The sequence below is a fragment of the Rhinichthys klamathensis genome, unplaced genomic scaffold (assembly GCF_029890125.1).
Source record: "Rhinichthys klamathensis goyatoka isolate OS25496 unplaced genomic scaffold, OSU_Roscu_1.1 h1tg001417l_1, whole genome shotgun sequence".
Taxonomy (NCBI): Eukaryota; Metazoa; Chordata; class Actinopteri; order Cypriniformes; family Leuciscidae; genus Rhinichthys; species Rhinichthys klamathensis.
In genome coordinates, this window is record NW_026607444.1 from 15,001 (window position 1) to 35,000 (window position 20,000).

Here is a 20,000-nt window from a genome sequence, read left to right on the forward strand (position 1 = left end):
TACAGCAGATGAGAAAAGGCTTGATATGTCCTTCACTATAAGATCCACTATTCTGTCGTGGCGTGCGATGTACATTCCTGTATAGGCATGGCAGCCGTTTAAGATGTGTGGCAGTGTTTCTGTGATCTGTTCTGTAGTGTGTTGCAAGCAGTGAGGGACCTGAGTTGTAGGAAACCAGATAGAAAGATTGAGTCTGGTTGGAAGAACTTGTAGTCTGGCTTTTACCATAAAAATGATAATCTCCTCGCTGAGTGCAGTATTCTTAAAAAATGAGTGAGAAACAGAGTGATCAGCGGAGGAGAGACACGCAAGTTTCCCCTGAAGGTTCAGGCCTGTCCAGTGTTGTTTCTGCTGGTGTTGGTGTAGGTCCAGGAGAGTCGGCCGGGCCCCTGTGGGTGTTAGGGTGTAGCTGTGACCACCGTATGTGGCTGTGGCCCTGACAGAGGTCAGGGGGTCAGGAGAGTCGTCCGGGCCCCTGTGGGTGTTAGGGTGTAGCTGTGACCCCCGTATGTGGCTGTGGCCCTGACAGAGGTCAGGGGGTCAGGAGAGTCGTCCGGGCCCCTGTGGGTGTTAGGGTGTAGCTGTGACCACCGTATGTGGCTGTGGCCCTGACAGAGGTCAGGGGGTCAGGAGAGTCGTCCGGGCCCCTGTGGGTGTTAGGGTGTAGCTGTGACCACCGTATGTGGCTGTGGCCCTGACAGAGGTCAGGGGGTCAGGAGAGTCGTCCGGGCCCCTGTGGGTGTTAGGGTGTAGCTGTGACCCCCGTATGTGGCTGTGGCCCTGACAGAGGTCAGGGGGTCAGGAGGTCAGGAGGGTTGTCCGGGCCCCTGTGGGTGTTAGGGTGTAGCTGTGACCCCCGTATGTGGCTGTGGCCCTGACAGAGGTCAGGGGGTCAGGAGGTCAGGAGGGTTGTCCGGGCCCCTGTGGGTGTTAGGGTGTAGCTGTGACCCCCGTATGTGGCTGTGGCCCTGACAGAGGTCAGGGGGTCAGGAGGGTTGTCCGGGCCCCTGTGGGTGTTAGGGTGTAGCTGTGACCCCCGCATGTGGCTGTGGCCCTGACAGAGGTCAGGGGGTCAGGAGGGTTGTCCGGGCCCCTGTGGGTGTTAGTGTGTAGCTGTGACCCCCGTATGTGGCTGTGGCCCTGACAGAGGTCAGGGGGTCAGGAGGGTTGTCCGGGCCCCTGTGGGTGTTAGGGTGTAGCTGTGACCCCCGTATGTGGCTGTGGCCCTGACAGAGGTCAGGGGGTCAGGAGGGTTGTCCGGGCCCCTGTGGGTGTTAGTGTTTAGCTGTGACCCCCGTATGTGGCTGTGGCCCTGACAGAGGTCAGGGGGTCAGGAGGGTTGTCCGGGCCCCTGTGGGTGTTAGGGTGTAGCTGTGACCCCCGTATGTGGCTGTGGCCCTGACAGAGGTCAGGGGGTCAGGAGGGTTGTCCGGGCCCCTGTGGGTGTTAGGGTGTAGCTGTGACCCCCGCATGTGGCTGTGGCCCTGACAGAGGTCAGGGGGTCAGGAGGGTTGTCCGGGCCCCTGTGGGTGTTAGTGTGTAGCTGTGACCCCCGTATGTGGCTGTGGCCCTGACAGAGGTCAGGGGGTCAGGAGGGTTGTCCGGGCCCCTGTGGGTGTTAGGGTGTAGCTGTGACCCCCGTATGTGGCTGTGGCCCTGACAGAGGTCAGGGGGTCAGGAGGGTTGTCCGGGCCCCTGTGGGTGTTAGTGTGTAGCTGTGACCACCGTATGTGGCTGTGGCCCTGACAGAGGTCACGGGGTCAGGAGAGTCGTCCGGGCCCCTGTGGGTGTTAGGGTGTAGCTGTGACCACCGTATGTGGCTGTGGCCCTGACAGAGGTCAGGGGGTCAGGAGGGTTGTCCGGGCCCCTGTGGGTGTTAGGGTGTAGCTGTGACCACCGTATGTGGCTGTGGCCCTGACAGAGGTCAGGGGGTCAGGAGGGTTGTCCAGGCCCCTGTGGGTGTTAGTGTGTAGCTGTGACCACCGTATGTGGCTGTGGCCCTGACAGAGGTCAGGGGGTCAGGAGGGTTGTCCGGGCCCCTGTGGGTGTTAGGGTGTAGCTGTGACCCCCGTATTTGGCTGTGGCCCTGACAGAGGTCACGGGGTCAGGAGAGTCGTCCGGGCCCCTGTGGGTGTTAGGGTGTAGCTGTGACCACCGTATGTGGCTGTGGCCCTGACAGAGGTCACGGGGTCAGGAGAGTCGTCCGGGCCCCTGTGGGTGTTAGGCTGTAGCTGTGACCACCGTATGTGGCTGTGGCCCTGACAGAGGTCACGGGGTCAGGAGAGTCGTCCGGGCCCCTGTGGGTGTTAGTGTGTAGCTGTGACCACCGTATGTGGCTGTGGCCCTGACAGAGGTCACGGGGTCAGGAGAGTCGTCCGGGCCCCTGTGGGTGTTAGGGTGTAGCTGTGACCACCGTATGTGGCTGTGGCCCTGACAGAGGTCATGGGGTCAGGAGAGTCGTCCGGGCCCCTGTGGGTGTTAGTGTGTAGCTGTGACCACCGTATGTGGCTGTGGCCCTGACAGAGGTCACGGGGTCAGGAGAGTCGTCCGGGCCCCTGTGGGTGTTAGGGTGTAGCTGTGACCACCGTATGTGGCTGTGGCCCTGACAGAGGTCAGGGGGTCAGGAGAGTCGTCCGGCCCCTGTGGATGTTAGGGTGTAGCTGTGACCACCGTATGTGGCTGTGGCCCTGACAGAGGTCACGGGGTCAGGAGAGTCGTCCGGGCCCCTGTGGGTGTTAGTGTGTAGCTGTGACCCCCGTATGTGGCTGTGGCCCTGACAGAGGTCACGGGGTCAGGAGAGTCGTCCGGGCCCCTGTGGGTGTTAGGGTGTAGCTGTGACCACCGTATGTGGCTGTGGCCCTGACAGAGGTCACGGGGTCAGGAGAGTCGTCCGGGCCCCTGTGGGTGTTAGGGTGTAGCTGTGACCACCGTATGTGGCTGTGGCCCTGACAGAGGTCAGGGGGTCAGGAGAGTCGTCCGGCCCCTGTGGATGTTAGGGTGTAGCTGTGACCACCGTATGTGGCTGTGGCCCTGACAGAGGTCAGGGGGTCAGGAGGGTTGTCCGGGCCCCTGTGGGTGTTAGGGTGTAGCTGTGACCACCGTGTGTGGCTGTGGCCCTGACAGAGGTCACGGGGTCAGGAGAGTCGTCCGGGCCCCTGTGGGTGTTAGGGTGTAGCTGTGACCCCCGTATGTGGCTGTGGCCCTGACAGAGGTCAGGGGGTCAGGAGAGTTGTCCGGGCCCCTGTGGGTGTTAGTGTGTAGCTGTGACCCCCGTATGTGGCTGTGGCCCTGACAGAGGTCACGGGGTCAGGAGAGTCGGCCGGGCCCCTGTGGATGTTAGGGTGTAGCTGTGACCCCCGTATGTGGCTGTGGCCCTGACAGAGGTCAGGGGGTCAGGAGAGTCGTCCGGGCCCCTTTGGGTGTTAGGGTGTAGCTGTGACCCCCGTATGTGGCTGTGGCCCTGACAGAGGTCAGGGGGTCAGGAGAGTCGTCCGGGCCCCTGTGGGTGTTAGGGTGTAGCTGTGACCCCTGTATGTGGCTGTGGCCCTGACAGAGGTCACGGGGTCAGGAGAGTCGTCCGGGCCCCTGTGGGTGTTAGGGTGTAGCTGTGACCACCGTATGTGGCTGTGGCCCTGACAGAGGTCACGGGGTCAGGAGAGTCGTCCGGGCCCCTGTGGGTGTTAGGGTGTAGCTGTGACCACCGTATGTGGCTGTGGCCCTGACAGAGGTCAGGGGGTCAGGAGAGTCGTCCGGGCCCCTGTGGGTGTTAGGGTGTAGCTGTGACCCCTGTATGTGGCTGTGGCCCTGACAGAGGTCAGGGGGTCAGGAGAGTCGTCCGGCCCCTGTGGATGTTAGGGTGTAGCTGTGACCACCGTATGTGGCTGTGGCCCTGACAGAGGTCAGGGGGTCAGGAGGGTTGTCCGGGCCCCTGTGGGTGTTAGGGTGTAGCTGTGACCACCGTATGTGGCTGTGGCCCTGACAGAGGTCAGGGGGTCAGGAGAGTCGTCCGGGCCCCTGTGGGTGTTAGGGTGTAGCTGTGACCCCCGTATGTGGCTGTGGCCCTGACAGAGGTCAGGGGGTCAGGAGAGTCGTCCGGGCCCCTGTGGGTGTTAGGGTGTAGCTGTGACCACCGTATGTGGCTGTGGCCCTGACAGAGGTCACGGGGTCAGGAGAGTCGTCCGGGCCCCTGTGGGTGTTAGGGTGTAGCTGTGACCACCGTATGTGGCTGTGGCCCTGACAGAGGTCAGGGGGTCAGGAGAGTCGTCCGGGCCCCTGTGGGTGTTAGGGTGTAGCTGTGACCCCTGTATGTGGCTGTGGCCCTGACAGAGGTCAGGGGGTCAGGAGAGTCGTCCGGCCCCTGTGGATGTTAGGGTGTAGCTGTGACCACCGTATGTGGCTGTGGCCCTGACAGAGGTCAGGGGGTCAGGAGGGTTGTCCGGGCCCCTGTGGGTGTTAGGGTGTAGCTGTGACCACCGTATGTGGCTGTGGCCCTGACAGAGGTCAGGGGGTCAGGAGAGTCGTCCGGGCCCCTGTGGGTGTTAGGGTGTAGCTGTGACCCCCGTATGTGGCTGTGGCCCTGACAGAGGTCAGGGTGTCAGGGGAGTTGTCCGGGCCCCTGTGGGTGTTAGTGTGTAGCTGTGACCCCCGTATGTGGCTGTGGCCCTGACAGAGGTCACGGGGTCAGGAGAGTCGGCCGGGCCCCTGTGGATGTTAGGGTGTAGCTGTGACCCCCGTATGTGGCTGTGGCCCTGACAGAGGTCAGGGGATCAGGAGAGTCGTCCGGGCCCCTGTGGGTGTTAGGGTGTAGCTGTGACCACCGTATGTGGCTGTGGCCCTGACAGAGGTCAGGGGATCAGGAGAGTCGTCCGGGCCCCTGTGGGTGTTAGGGTGTAGCTGTGACCCCCGTATGTGACTGTGGCCCTGACAGAGGTCAGGGGGTCAGGAGAGTCGGCCGGGCCCCTGTGGGTGTTAGGGTGTAGCTGTGACCCCCGTATGTGGCTGTGGCCCTGACAGAGGTCACGGGGTCAGGAGAGTCGTCCGGGCCCCTGTGGGTGTTAGGGTGTAGCTGTGACCCCCGTATGTGGCTGTGGCCCTGACAGAGGTCAGGGGGTCAGTGATGATGTCCTCGGAGACCCTCACAGTCCCAGAGTCAGACCGCACCCACTCCAGTGATACTCCAGTGCGGACACAGAGGTCGTTCAGGTCCGGCCAGTCCGACCAGACGCCAAAGCCGGCAGAATGGGTGTCAAGTTTCCCGCTGGATTTTCTCTTAAAGCCAAGGAAGTGTGTCTCTGACTCTCTGGCCAGCGGCACCTTGCGTCTCCGGAGGTCCAGGAACAGGGAGGATCGGGCCAGCTCTCTCACTTCCTTGTCGTCATTATTCAGCATGTTCAGAAGATGGGAAATACGCATGCTGGTATAAATCCAGATCATGTTTGGTACCCCCAACCCTCCTTCCCATTGGGGATGAAAAATAATATCACGGGTACTATGCGTGTTCAGTTCAAACCATTTTCGGACTAAGCTCACTGTCTTGTTATTCATTTCACTCAGCACTTTCTGTTGGATATGAACGTTGGAGAATAGATGTTGTACTTTAGACAGTGCCACCTGTCTAATAGCTTCTAGCTTCATAGTCAGTGGCAGAGGGCATTTGTCAATCAAATCCAGCCTAGATGTAAATTCTGACAAAATTTTGCTTACTTGCTCCTTCCATTCTCCTGCTATGTTAATTTTATGTCCAAGATAAGTGTATGTCTCATGAAGAGAATATACACGTACAGGTTTTGTTGCTACTGTAAACACTGGGCATTTATCAGTTTTTGAACGCACACACAGACACACACACACACAGACACACACACACACACACACACACACACACACACACACACACACACACACACACACACACACACACACACACACACACACACACACACACACACACACACACACACACACAGAGACACACACACAGACACACACAAACACACACACACACACACACACAAACACACACACAAACACACACACACACACACACTGACCTGCAGGGCGGCACTCTCTGCTGTGTCACAGGGTCACACATCGGCACTAACACTGTGCATGCGAAGAACATGAGGAACTTGTAGCAGTGCGTCTGCACGAGCGCGGGGAACAGCGAGGACTCCCAGCTCAGCGACGTCTCCTTCTGGGACTGGTGGCCCAGATAGTTGGGGAACCTGGTGGAGTTATAGGGCAGGTTCATGCAGATCTCCACAGAGATGGGCTCGCAGACGCCTGGAACACAGCAGAACACACTCGTGCGCTCAGGCATGACCTGTCATAACCACGGGGGTTTTCCCTGTGCGGGTTTATTGCTCTTTTTAATTTATTTATTAGTCTATTCAATAGGAACAATGCCGAAACAGGAACACTTTATAATAACTGCACGCTATTAATCATCAGTTAAGCATTAGTAAACAGTTTATTCATCATTTACAAAGCATTAATAGACATTAATAAGCAGTTTATAAATACAGTTAAATGCTTCATTCTTGGTTTATAAGCATATCTATAATGTGTTTAATAATTGTATTTTCATAGTTTATTAATTATCAATTTATCATTTCTAAATGAAGTATTGCCTTATTTACAAACCAGTTATTTAGGAGTTGTCAGTGGTTCATAAGATCACTTAGAAAGTGTGAGTAAATGATTAATAAACTATTAAAATGAACATTCATAAATCATTACATTCTTATTATTCAGACATACACTCACCTAAAGGATTATTAGGAACACCTGTTGAATTTCTCATTAATGCAATTATCTAATCAACCAATCACATGGCAGTTGCTTCAATGCATTTAGGGGTGTGGTCCTGGTCAAGACAATCTCCTGAACTCCAAACTGAATGTCAGAATGGGAAAGAAAGGTGATTTAAGCAATTTTGAGCGTGGCATGGTTGTTGGTGCCAGACGGGCCGGTCTGAGTATTTCACAATCTGCTCAGTTACTGGGATTTTCACGCACAACCATTTCTAGGGTTTACAAAGAATGGTGTGAAAAGGGAAAAACCTCCAGTATGCGGCAGTCCTGTGGGCGATAATGCCTTGTTGATGCTAGAGGTCAGAGGAGAATGGGCCGACTGATTCAAGCTGATAGAAGAGCAACTTTGACTGAAATAACCACTCGTTACAACCGAGGTATGCAGCAAAGCATTTGTGAAGCCACAACACGCACAACCTTGAGGCGGATGGGCTACAACAGCAGAAGACCCCAGCGGGTACATTTACATTTACATTACATTTATTCATTTAGCAGACGCTTTTATCCAAAGCGACTTACAAATGAGAACAATAGAAGCAGTTAAACTAACAGTAGGACAACAATACGTAAGTGCTATAACCCCTCTCAGTTCAATTTTAGTGCAGGTTTTTTTTTTTTTTTTTTTTTTTTTTAGAATAGAAGAGAAGAGAAAGTGTTAATTCTACTGAATCAAGTGCTGCCGAAAAAGATATGTCTTCAGCAGTTTCTTGAAAGTGGCTACTGACTCAGAAGCTCTGGTTGAGTTAGGCAGATCATTCCACCAACAGGGAACAGCCATGGTAAAGGTCCGAGAAAGAGATTTTGAGCCTCTTTGAGATGGTACCACAAGACGACATTCGCTAGCAGAGCGCAGGTTTCTGGATGGCACATAAGTCTGGAGTAATGAGTTTAGGTAAGATGGAGCAGTGCCAGTGGTTGTTCTGTATGCAAACGTCAGTGCCTTGAATTTAATGCGAGCGGCAACTGGCAACCAGTGCAATTGTGTGAGGAGAGGAGTGACGTGTGCTCTCTTCGGCTCATTGAAGACTACTCTGGCTGCAGCATTCTGGATCAGTTGTAGAGGTTTAACAGAGCAAGCTGGAAGACCAGCCAGGAGAGCATTACAGTAGTCCAGTCTGGATAAAACAAGTGCTTGGACAAGGAGTTGTGTGGCATGCTCTGTAAGGAAGGGCCTGATCCTCCTAATGTTGTGCAAGGCAAATCTGCAGGACCGGGCAGTTCTAGCAATGTGGTCTGTGAATTTCAACTGATCATCAATTACAACCCCAAGGTTCTTAGCTGACCTTGATGGAGTTATGGATGACGAGCCTAGCTGAATGGAGAAGTTGTGATGAAGTGTTGGGTTGGCCGGGACCACAAGTAGCTCTGTCTTCGCAATGTTTAGTTGAAGATGGTGGTCCTTCATCCAGCCAGAAATGTCTGTCAGGCAGGCTGAGATACGAGCAGCTACCGTCGGATCGTCAGGCTGGAATGAGAGGTAGAGTTGCGTGTCATCAGCGTAGCAATGATAGGAAAAGCCATGTTTCTGAATCACAGATCCTAGTGATGTCATGTAGATGGAGAAGAGGAGTGGTCCAAGCACTGAGCCCTGAGGCACCCCAGTAGCTAGATGTTGGGTCTTAGATGCCACACCTCTCCACGACACCCTAAAGGACCTACCTGAGAGGTAAGACTCGAACCATTGGAGTGCAGTTCCCGAGATGCCCTTCATCTTTAGGATTGACAGGAGGATCTGGTGGTTAACTGTGTCAAAAGCAGCAGACAGATCCAGCAGGATGAGGACTGAGGATTTGGAAGCTGCTCTTGCCAGTCTCAGAGCTTCAATTACTGAGAGCAGGGCAGTCTCAGTTGAGTGTCCACTTTTGAAACCAGACTGATTGTCGTCCAGGAGGTTGTTCTGTGTAAGAAAGGAGGAGATCTGGTTGAAAACAACTCGTTCAAGTGTTTTCGCGACAAATGGAAGAAGAGATACCGGTCTGAAACTTGTTAGATGTGCTGGATTTAGATTGGGTTTCTTAAGCAGTGGGGTTACTCGAGCCTGCTTAAAAGCTGTGGGAAAGGTACCAGTGTGAAGAGAGGTGTTTATGATGTGCGTGAGTGTGGGTACAACTGAGGAAGAAATGGCTTGAAGTAGATTAGTGGGGATAGGATCGAGCGGACAGGTAGTAGGGTGATTGGAAAGGAGGAGTTTAGAGACTTCCGCCTCTGAAAGTAGAGAGAAGGAGGGTAGAATTTGTGCGTTTGTTGGTAAAATGTGTGTGTCAGTTTGTGGATTGGTAAATTGGCCGCTGATGGTGGTTGTTTTTTCTATGAAGAATGTGGCAAAATCGTCAGCTGTTAGGGTTGATGAAGGAGGAGGAGGAGGAGGGTTAAGAAGAGAGGAGAAGGTTTTGAAAAGCATGCGAGAGTCAGAAGAATTGATAATTTTGTTGTGACAGTAAGCCATTTTAGCAGTAGAGATGTTAGCAGAGAAGGAAGAGAGAAGGGATTGATAAAGACCCAGGTCTGTCGAATCTTTCGATTTGCGCCACTTCCTCTCTGCACCCCTGAGTTTAGTACGATGTTCGCGAAGAATATCAGTTAACCAGGGGGCAGAGGGTGTGGCGCGGGCTGGCCTGGAGGAAAGGGGACAGAAGTTGTCCAAGCAGGATGTTAAAGTGGAGAATAGAGTATCAGTTGCACAGTTAGTATCAAGTGTTGAGAGCTGATCAGGTGGAGGAAGTGTGGATGAGACCAAAGAGGATAGGTTAGAGGGCGAAAGTGAGCGTAGGTTTCGTCGAAAGGTGACCTGTGGAGGAGTGTGTGTTGTGTTCTGAGGCAGGTTGAGGTTGAGAGTGAGGAGGAAGTGATCTGAGGTGTGCAGTGGAGTGACCAGTGTATTGTCCGTAGAGCAGTAGCGCGTGTAGATGAGGTCCAATTGGTTACCTGATTTGTGAGTAGCCACAGTAGATACTCGTTACCACTTATCTCCACTACAAATAGGAAAAAGAGGCTACAATTTGCAAGAGCTCACCAACATTGGACAGTTGAAGACTGGAAAAATGTTGCCTGGTCTGATGAGTCTCGATTTCTGTTGAGACATTCAGATGTTAGAGTCAGAATTTGGCGTAAACAGAATGAGAACATGGATCCATCATGCCTTGTTACCACTGTGCAGGCTGGTGGTGGTGGTGTAATGGTGTGGGGGATGTTTTCTTAGCACACTTTAGGCCCCTTAGTGCCAATTGGGCATCGTTTAAATGCCACGGCCTACCTGAGCATTGTTTCTGACCATGTCCATCCCTTTATGGCCACCATGTGCCCATCCTCTGATGGCTACTTCCAGCCGGATAATGCACCATATCACAAAGCTCGAATCATTTCAAATTGGTTTCTTGAACATGACAATGAGTTCACTGTACTAAAATGGCCTCCACAGTCACCAGATCTCAACCCAATAGAGCATCTTTGGGATGTGGTGGAACGGGAGCTTCGTGCCCTGGATGTGCATCCCACAAATCTCCATCAACTGCAAGATGCTATCCTATCAATATGGGCCAACATTTCTAAAGAATGCTTTCAGCACCTTGTTGAATCAATGCCACGTAGAATTAAGGCAGTTCTGAAGGCGAAAGGGGGTCAAACACAGTATTAGTATGGTGTTCCTAATAATCCTTTAGGTGAGTGTATAGTAATAGTTAATAACCAGTGTTAATAAATGCTATATTAACATGTATTTCTACTGTAATTCAGGGTTAACTCAGGTAGTTATAAAGCATTTAGTGGTCAGTTAACTATGTGTGTGAGCTCATCTAAAGTGAGGACTAGTTATGCCTTATAAAGCTTTTATAAAGGAGATATAAAGACTCAGTTCTCTTCTAAACAGAGAAAGGAAACCAACACAACAGTGACACAGAACATAGAAATATTAAACTGATTTAATCTAACTAAAATCAGCTTATTGAAATATCCCGTTGTCCCAGTTTACATGCGAACCAATAACCCGGCAACGCAAGTAAACACGTTTACAAGACTTTATTAATAAATCAGGTTATTATTTCCCGTAGTGACGTCAAAACGTAATCATTCATGTATCTGACTCCCGTTGTTATCATATATAATAATATATTCATATATCTGTTACAGATGCAGCATTTGGACTGTGGCATGTCTTGGGTCAAGAAAGAGTCGGAGTTTGCGATATATTTCCTCCTCCCCTACAGCGAAACGCTCGCTCTGCCTGGATGCGTTTAAAGGCCGTCACATATCACACATTACACACATTACACACATTACACACATGCGCACTTCAATGAGCCGACAGAGAGCAGGCTCGTGCGTTTAAATGTCAATTGGTGGCGGTGTAAAGCATGATGCACTAGAGCTCACTGATGTGCAGTTATGCAGTTAGTAGGGTCCACTGTGGTGACCTCTCTGCGTGAGGGGTTCAAATGTTGTTACCACACATTAAAACTATGCAATCAGGACGCTTAACCTCCAGTGTTTTGCTGTTTGGCTAAACTAACTGTCACTAAATCTAGAGTAAAACATGGGTGTCTCTGCAGTGCTCTGTGTGTGGACAGGTCAGAGGTCAGAGGTCAGAGGTCACTCACTGCAGTTGTTGCGCAGGTCACATGACGTGTTTCCATGATAGCCAGAGGAGCAGGAGGAGGAAGAACAACTGGACTGACCAGGAGGACACAAACCCTGAGCTGAGAGACAGAGCCATCAGTGTGTGTGTGTGTGTGTGTGTGTGTGTGTGTGTGTGTGTGTGTGAGTGTGTTTGTGTGTGTGCACTCACTCTGTTGTTGTGTGCAGTTTTCTTCATCACTGCCATCTTTACAGTCCTCTTCACCATCGCAGCGAAAGGCACTGGGAATGCACTGCTTGTTCCTGCACTCCACTAGACCCTGGGACTTACATGCTATACACACACACACACACACACACACGTTAATGCACTGCAGGGTTACACAAACACACAGTACAGTGAAGGCAGTTCCTCACAGCAGTTGAGCTCGTCGTTCTTGTCCAGGCAGTCGTGGTCTCCGTCACAGAGCCACACACACACACACACACTCACACACACACACACCTAACCCAAGTCAAGTCAAGCCACCTTCATTTATACAGCGCTTTAACAATATAGATGTCTCAAAGCAGCTTTACAGAGATAACAGGAGATTACAGTAACAGAGAGTGTTTAGGCTTTACAGCCGCTCTAGAATAAAGTTATTGTCCAGATAAAGTTAGTTTTGATTGATTCACTTCCGTTTTAGAGATCATTAGTTATTAACTTAGCGGCCGCTAACACGACACCGCTCTAACAGAAACCCTTAACGCGCTCCGGCCGCTCATACACACAACAGTGCCTGGCGGCTCGAGAACGCAAACCTTGAAATAGGTTCCAATGTGCAGACGTTGAAAAAAAAAAAGTTATCTGCGTAAACTTCAAAAACGCGAACCTGTGAAAACGGTGACGGCGTGCACATGCGTATTACGTGTTCAGTCTATAGAGATGCGTGTTTGAATATATATGTGCGCAGGCGCGTAGTCTCTCTTTACAAGTTGATCTCAACAAATTACTTGTCCGGCCTTAAATTCATAATACAGAATGGAATTATTTTGACAATGTTTTATCTGTACAGAGGTAAAGGGTTTCCTGGTTCTGGTAAGAACTCGAGCGGCTGCGTTTTGAACTAGCTGTAGTTTGTTTATTAAGCGTGCAGGGCAACCACCCAGTAGAGCATTACAGGAATCTAGCCTTGAGCTCATGAACGCATGAACTAACTGTCCTGCATCTGTCAGTGAGAGCATATGGCGTAATTTAGATATATTTTTAAGATGGAAGAATGCGGTTTTACAGATACTAGACACGTGACTTTCAAAAGAAAGATTGCTATCAAAGAGCACACACACACACACACACACACACACACACACCCAGGTTCCTAACCGACGTACAGAGTCTGTATGGTTCCTAGCATGTACAGAGTGTTACATACTGGCTCTCAGACAGTAACAAAGAAAGGCAGGAGAAAGTTCGGCAAACAAATGTCTAAGGATTTATTTGTTAACTCCATAAGTTTACATTCGCATACAAACAACAATTCAAACACCGAACAAAGCCGGTCTCTCCCGCCTCCTCTCGCCACACCCAAGCCCTCCTTATGCCATCAGCTGGGACACGCCTCGTGCTAAATTAAGCACAGGAAGAAACCTAGGATAACAACAAGACACGAAACAGAAGAGATACAGAAACACAGACAATCGCTGGATGTAACAAGAGTGAACAGCAGCGGTCCTAGTACTGAGCCTTGTGGTACGCCATACTGAACTTGTGATCGATAAGACATCTCTTCATTTACTGCTACAAACTGATAACGGTCAGATAAGTGTGATTTAATCCATGCTAATGCAATTCCACTAATGCCAACATAGTTTTCTAGTCTATTTAAAAGAATGTTGTGGTCGATGGTGTCAAATGCAGCACTAAGATCGAGTAACACTAATAGAGAGATACAACCACGATCGGATGATAAGAGCAGATCATGTGTGACTCTGATGAGAGCAGTTGTGAGGATACTGCTTTTTCTAATATCTTTGACAGAAAAGGTAGATTCGAGATCGGCCTGTAATTGACTAATTCTGCACGATAAAGTTGCGTTTTTTAACAAGCGGTTTAATCATAGCCAGCTTAAATGTTTTTGGTACGTATCCTAGAGACAAAGACGAATTAATGATATTGAGAAGAGGATCTATGACCTCTGGAAGCATCTCTTTCAGTAGCTTCTCTTTCACACAGACACACACACACACACACACACACACACACACACACTCACAGCAGTTCATCTCGTCGCTCTTGTCCAGGCAGTCGTGGTCTCCGTCACAGAGCCAGTCTCGAGGAACACATCGTCCTTCTCCACAGCGATGCTCTTCAGCCGAATCACACACTGACGAAACAGCCCATAATTACACTTCAGGACAGAACAATGACTCAAAGAAGGAAAACACATAAGCAGAATTCTTTATCCTTTATTGGGAAGTAGAACGTTTAACCCCGATAAACAACGAACTGTTCAAAACATCTTATCAAAGCTTTCCGGAACAGTTTGCTCCGGCTGGTAAACACCTTTAGCTCCCATTGGTCAATGGTGATGATGATGTAACAGGTGGGTGTGGCTCTGAGGCTCCGCCTCCTTTCAGGTGTTCATTTGCTCTGGTTCATTTCTCTTGTTCAGTCCATCAAGTTCAGAGCGAGTACAAACATGCACATCCTAAGAGCTGCTTTATAGTAGAGACTGAAGCATGTGATTCTGAATAATAGACACACTAACACTGTTTTTCATGTTTAATACTGTAAAGCTCCTGCTTTTAAGCATTGCTGTATGAATAAGCGTGACGTGACTGTAGATCTGAATCTCAGAGCTGCTGCAAACATCCACATCACTATGATCAGATGCTTTCTGAACTGCTTTTTTCTCATTTTTGTTGCTTATTTTGTTCTTGAGAGGAAAATTTGAAGCACATGTGTACATATTCATCTAAATGTGGATGTGGTTGGGATGTGCCCTGACAGTATATCACTGCAAAGGTATTTCACACTTATTTTTACCCCCAAGCCAAGAAAGAAGATGAAGTTTGCCGTGAGTGTATCGGGCCTTGACGGTAACTTTAGCGTTCAGAGTTAAATCTTCATAGATTCCTCACAGACATTGGCTTCTCTCCTCCTCCATCTCTCTGACAATCCCCCAGACTGGTCCCTGCTCATTTCTACAAACTTCTCCTCCCATCTTCATTAGAGACGCACGATATATCGGCCACCATATCGGTATCGGCTGATACATGTTCAGTTTTAATGTTGTCGTTATCGGCCCGACAATAAAATGTGCCGATATATTAAAGCTGATGATGAATGTATTATTTCCTTCAGCCGAGACTCTTCAGATGCGACTGTTCAACATGAGGGCTTTGAATTGCTTGAAATATGTTTGGAAGATACAGTTCAGTGCAGCATGTTCTGTCATATCGGCTACATCAAATCATAAGGAGAACATTATAGTTGTGTGTTTGGGACGTGGCTTTTAATGGTGAGACTTTTGTTTTTGTAAACAGGCTCTCAAAAATTATATAAAAAATTGCATTTAGATTTAGCGGCCAATATATCGGTTACCGGCTTTCAAATATAAAGAATTATCGGTATCGGACAAAATTTTCATATCGGTGCATCCCTCTGAATGTTGCTGCACCATTAAGCACATGCATTAACATGCTCAGTTTGACAGCCAGTGTGTAAATAGGTTAAATTATGGCATAAATGGGGACAGCGCCATCTAGTGATGGCATTTAGCGAGTGGAATAGGAGTTGAGGAGAAATGCTGTGGGTAAGTTGCATGTTCTTAGCGGTCTGGGAATTATCAGTTAAAAGTGTTCAAATCGCATGAATAACTGCTTTTATTGTGAATGTACATTACAATGAACATCTTCTGAATCTCTTGATGCCTGTTTGGCATTGAATGAGCTATTTCAGGTTGAGTTATTTTGACTTTGCATTACGAGGCCCGATCGTAATTTCTTTGTGTGTTATCTTACATTTACATTTAGTCATTTAGCAGACGCTTTTATCCAAAGCGACTTACAACTGAGGACTAAACCAAGCGAGTCATCGTGAAGAGGCAAAAGCAACGCAAGAAGTGCTCAAAATACAAAGTTCAGACATAGCTCGGAGTAGCATAAGCCAGGCAAGCGAGGATTTAGAGGAAAGGTTTTTATTTTTATTTTATTTTTTTATGTTAAGTGCTCCCGGAAGAGATGAGTTTTCAGTTGTCTTTTGAATGCTGTCAGGGATTCTGCATTCCGGATGAGGGTGGGGAGATCATTCCACCAGCATGGAACCGCGAATGAGAATGTTCTGGAGAGTGATTTTGTGCCCCGCTGTGATGGTACCACGAGCCGTCGCTCATTGACTGATCGTAGGCTTCTGGTAGGGACGTAGACTTGTAGTAGTGAGTGAAAGTAGGACGGAGCTGATCCTGTGGTAGATCTGTAAGCAAGCGTCAAAGCCTTGAACTTGATGCCAGCAGCGAGTGGTAGCCAGTGCAGAGAGATGAACAGAGGAGTGACGTGGGCCCTTTTGGGCTCGTTGAAGACAATCTTGTGTTTGTCTGTTATCTGTTATCTTGTGTTTTATGTAGGATTGATTTATTCCTTCTGCTACGATCTCCCTTATTTCCAATTTTTGTGTCTTCAAGTCAAAATTACTCAAGTCAATTTAGAATTTAGTAGTAGGAAATTACTAGTCATCCAGTTTTTTATATCAGCTATGCATTCCGTTAATTTTGTGGATTGGTAAGTTTCGTCGGGGCGTGAAGAAATATACAGCTGAGTATCATCAGCATAACAGTGAAAACTAATGCCATGCTTCCTAATGATATCTCCTAATGGTAGCATGTACAGAGTGTGTGTGTGTGTGTGTGTGTGTGTGTGTGTGTGTGTGTGTGTGTGTGTAGCATGTACAGAGTGTGTGTGTGTGTGTGTGTGTGTGTGTGTGTAGCATGTACAGAGTGAACAGCAGCGGTCCTAGTACTGAGCCTTGTGGTACGCCATACTGAACTTGTGATCGATAAGACATCTCTTCATTTACTGCTACAAACTGATAACGGTCAGATAAGTGTGATTTAATCCATGCTAATGCAATTCCACTAATGCCAACATAGTTTTCTAGTCTATTTAAAAGAATGTTGTGGTCGATGGTGTCAAATGCAGCACTAAGATCGAGTAACACTAATAGAGAGATACAACCACGATCGGATGATTAGAGCAGATCATGTGTGACTCTGATGAGAGCGGTCTCAGTGCTATGGTACCGGCTAAATCCGGACTGGAGATCCTCACAGATATCATTTCTTTCTAGAAAGGAACAAAGTTTGTTTCTAGAAGAAAATAGCGTCACAGTCTAGCTTAAGTAAGTTTAGTGATGGTTCATTTTTATTGTAAAAAAGTTTAAAAAAAATTTAGTTCATTTATATAGCCGCTCTGCAGAAAACCGTGATGTCATCGTCCAGCTCAGTTCAGTTCTCATATAATGATGTCAATAATATATATGAATATTAAATTAAATGTCCCCAACTAAGCAAGCCAAAAGCCAAAGGTGAAAAAGGCGACAGTGGCAGGGAACTCCATTCTGTAGGTGTGTTGTAAAATGTGTTGTCTTAATGCGTTTAATGGAATCAGATTGCTGGGCGAGACGGATGTAGCTCTTGTGCTGTACATGTGCACAGTGTGCGTGGATTCTCTCGAAGTGTAACGTCTCCTGTTACCAACCGATCTGATCTCAAATGTGAACTCAAATGGAGCATTTCAAATGTACTCACCACAGTTTTGCTCATCGCTCAGATCGCCGCAGTCATCGTAGCCATCGCACAGAAGATCAGAGCTGACACAGCGACCGGTCGCACACACATGCTGTCCATCTGCACAAGCTGCACAAACGACAGAAGGAGAAGATCACAGTCAGGTCTCACATTGCGCATGTGATGCATTGCGTGTGAACAAGTGCTTCTCAAAGCAGACATCTTGAAAACCTCAGAGGAACCGAGGAGTGAGGGAGCTAACAGTGCGGACACACAGGTGTGTGTTAAACCTGACGCCCCCCTTCATCTGCATGGTTTACCTCTGCAGTTTAAATAAATCATACAAAATAAATAACGAGGCATCTTGATTAATTAATATTTACTATGAATTTCTGAAATAACTAAACTTCAACAACTTGATGATGCTGTGAAGTGACGCTCGAGTGATCAAGAATATTCCACGGTACAAATAAGTTTTCCTTCGCTTCCTCATAATCTTCTCGTTTCTTAATAAGTGTCACCCCCCTTTTTTTGAATATACATGAAAATGCACATTTCGAACTTAAATGGTTGTAATTCAAGAATGCTTTGGAATATAGACGTAAGATTGGTCTCGTTTTAAAGAAGACATTTGGCAGATTTTTGTAGAAGTGAAATAAATTAAGAAAGTGAATTAGAAAAAAAGTTATAGAAGTTTGAGTTTATGAAAATCTACAATGTAAAATTTTTTATTATTCATATTTTATAGAAAATATATATTTTCAAAACCTGAGCGACTCTAAAACTGCAAAAAAATCAAAGTCAAAAATCTGAACAAGTTGTGTTTCAAATTTTAGGTTGATATCTCAAAAAATGAGCTTTCAGTGAGATTTTGTTTGTGCGCAGTACCAAACTTTTTCACTAGATGACAACCAGACTCCATTACTGCCCATATAAGGGCGCCTCCATTTCCAAATGTGTTTTGAGTAATATGAACCATTTTTTCCATAATTTTCATACAATTTATGAAGTAGACATCTTATTCAGAAGTAATATGAGACGTTTGGCAGATTTTGATATGAATTCGACCTCTAAGAAACACAAAAAGAACAAACATGTGCGTTATAGCTTCCTGCCACCTCACAAATGGTGAATCTATAATTTTTTCTTTATATTTAAAAAAAATTCAGACCTTTTTTTCTAAAATAATTGAATGGATGCTATCTTTTGAACTCTTGGCATGAAAACAAACTGAGGTTTCTACCCTTCTTTCATGATTTTTCATGTTCATCACTATTTCAAAATAAAGGTCTAGGAGTATGAAAATATTCTTGTTGCAAATTGATAAATTATGGCTCCTCTGTAATTCATTTTGAAAATAAATCACCAAATATGGAGACTAGAGATTGTAAGCTTTCAAATGATATATAGTTTGTCAAGATTAGTTTAGGTTTAGTATAGGATATTACTGTTTTAAAAATGTAATGGATTTGGGCCCACCGGTGGGCCGGTGACACTTAAGGGGAAGACACTAGGAAAGGAAAGGAAGCACAAATAAGAAACGGAAACTCACTGCAATTGGCCTCGTCGCTCCAGTCGTCGCAGTCGTTGTATCCGTTGCACACTAGTTTGAGAGGGACACATATTCCCGTCGCACACAGAAAGTGATGGCTTCCTCCACACACAGCTAAAGGCAACAATCACAGAAAGACAAACCGTCACAACTTCATTCCAAACGCAGCTCCAGTATCTGCAGAAAGCCATGTGTCCCGACTCACAGAGCTTTCCCCTGGCCTGTCGTGGCGTGTAACAGAGCGGTGTGTTTTCAGCGCCGGTGCCCGTGGTGTTGGTGAACTGAGAGCAGCGCAGGAACTCCGGCCAGGAGGCGTTGAACATCTGCAGGACGGGCTCACAGCCTTCACGAGCCGCTTCACAGAACGACTGACACGGCAGCACCAGTGTCCTAGAAGAAGACAAGCGTCCGCTCATGAGAAACGCGCTACACTGCAGAAATGCTATTCTTACTTAGTATTTTCTTCTTGTTTCCAGTCCAAATATCCAAAAATTCTTCGTGGGGTAAGAAAAATAAACTTCATTCAAACGGAAACAAGAGTATTTTTCTTACCCCGTTGGCAGATCATTTTTCTTGTTTTAAGCAAAAGCATAATTTAGATTTTTTTTACCCCAGAAAACAATACATAATATCTTACTACTTTAGTAAATGCAACCTGATTTAAGAATATTTAGATATTAAGACTGGAAACAAGACAGAAATACTGAGTAAGAACAGCATTTTTTGCAGTGCAGTGTTTCATATAGTAACAGCACTACTGACTCACGTGACTATACACTTTACACTATAGTGATGGGCGATTTCGAAACACTGCTTCATGAAGCTTCTAAACCTTTACCAATCTTTTGTTTCGAATCAGTGGTTCGAAGCGTGTATCAATCCGCCAAAATCATGTGATTTCAGTAAATGTCAAAGCGGTTTCGAAACGTTTAGAAATTTCAATGGTTCACCGCTGGGGGGCGCTGATCTCTGTGAACTATATAATATAATGGTAGTCAATAGTCTCTTATTGGCCGGTTTAGCTGAGACATCCATGGAACAAACAAAACAAGCCCTGAAAATTGATAAAAGAACATATTATACAGACACTTGATGTTTAATCTTATTAGATGATTAGTTAATTGCATTCAATAGATTTTACTTTCAATAAAACATTTGCAATGGGTTTGTAAAAGCTGTTTTTGTGCATGTTTGGTCCGAGTTGTTGTTGCATTTACACTGTTCTGAACAGCAGGGGTCGCCAGCGTGTGGCGTTTCCAACACTTCGAAACAGTGAATCATTTTGTGAAGCAGTTGGTTCAA

At 47.6% G+C, this 20,000-nt stretch overlaps 1 protein-coding gene across 2 annotated transcripts in view; it reads right to left on the reverse strand.

The window, feature by feature from the left end:
• Positions 1 to 20,000, reverse strand: part of corin (corin, serine peptidase) — a 34,888-nt gene that overhangs the window by 5,228 nt on the left and 9,660 nt on the right. For both annotated transcript variants that reach the window (XM_056245117.1, XM_056245116.1), the window contains exons 3-8: positions 18,904 to 19,088; positions 18,699 to 18,812; positions 17,168 to 17,275; positions 13,637 to 13,747; positions 11,593 to 11,715; positions 6,051 to 6,282 (exon numbers count right to left, since the gene is read on the reverse strand). In XM_056245117.1, the coding sequence (XP_056101092.1) occupies positions 6,051 to 6,282; positions 11,593 to 11,715; positions 13,637 to 13,747; positions 17,168 to 17,275; positions 18,699 to 18,812; positions 18,904 to 19,088 (873 nt within the window). The remainder of the gene's footprint in view (positions 1 to 6,050; positions 6,283 to 11,592; positions 11,716 to 13,636; positions 13,748 to 17,167; positions 17,276 to 18,698; positions 18,813 to 18,903; positions 19,089 to 20,000) is intronic.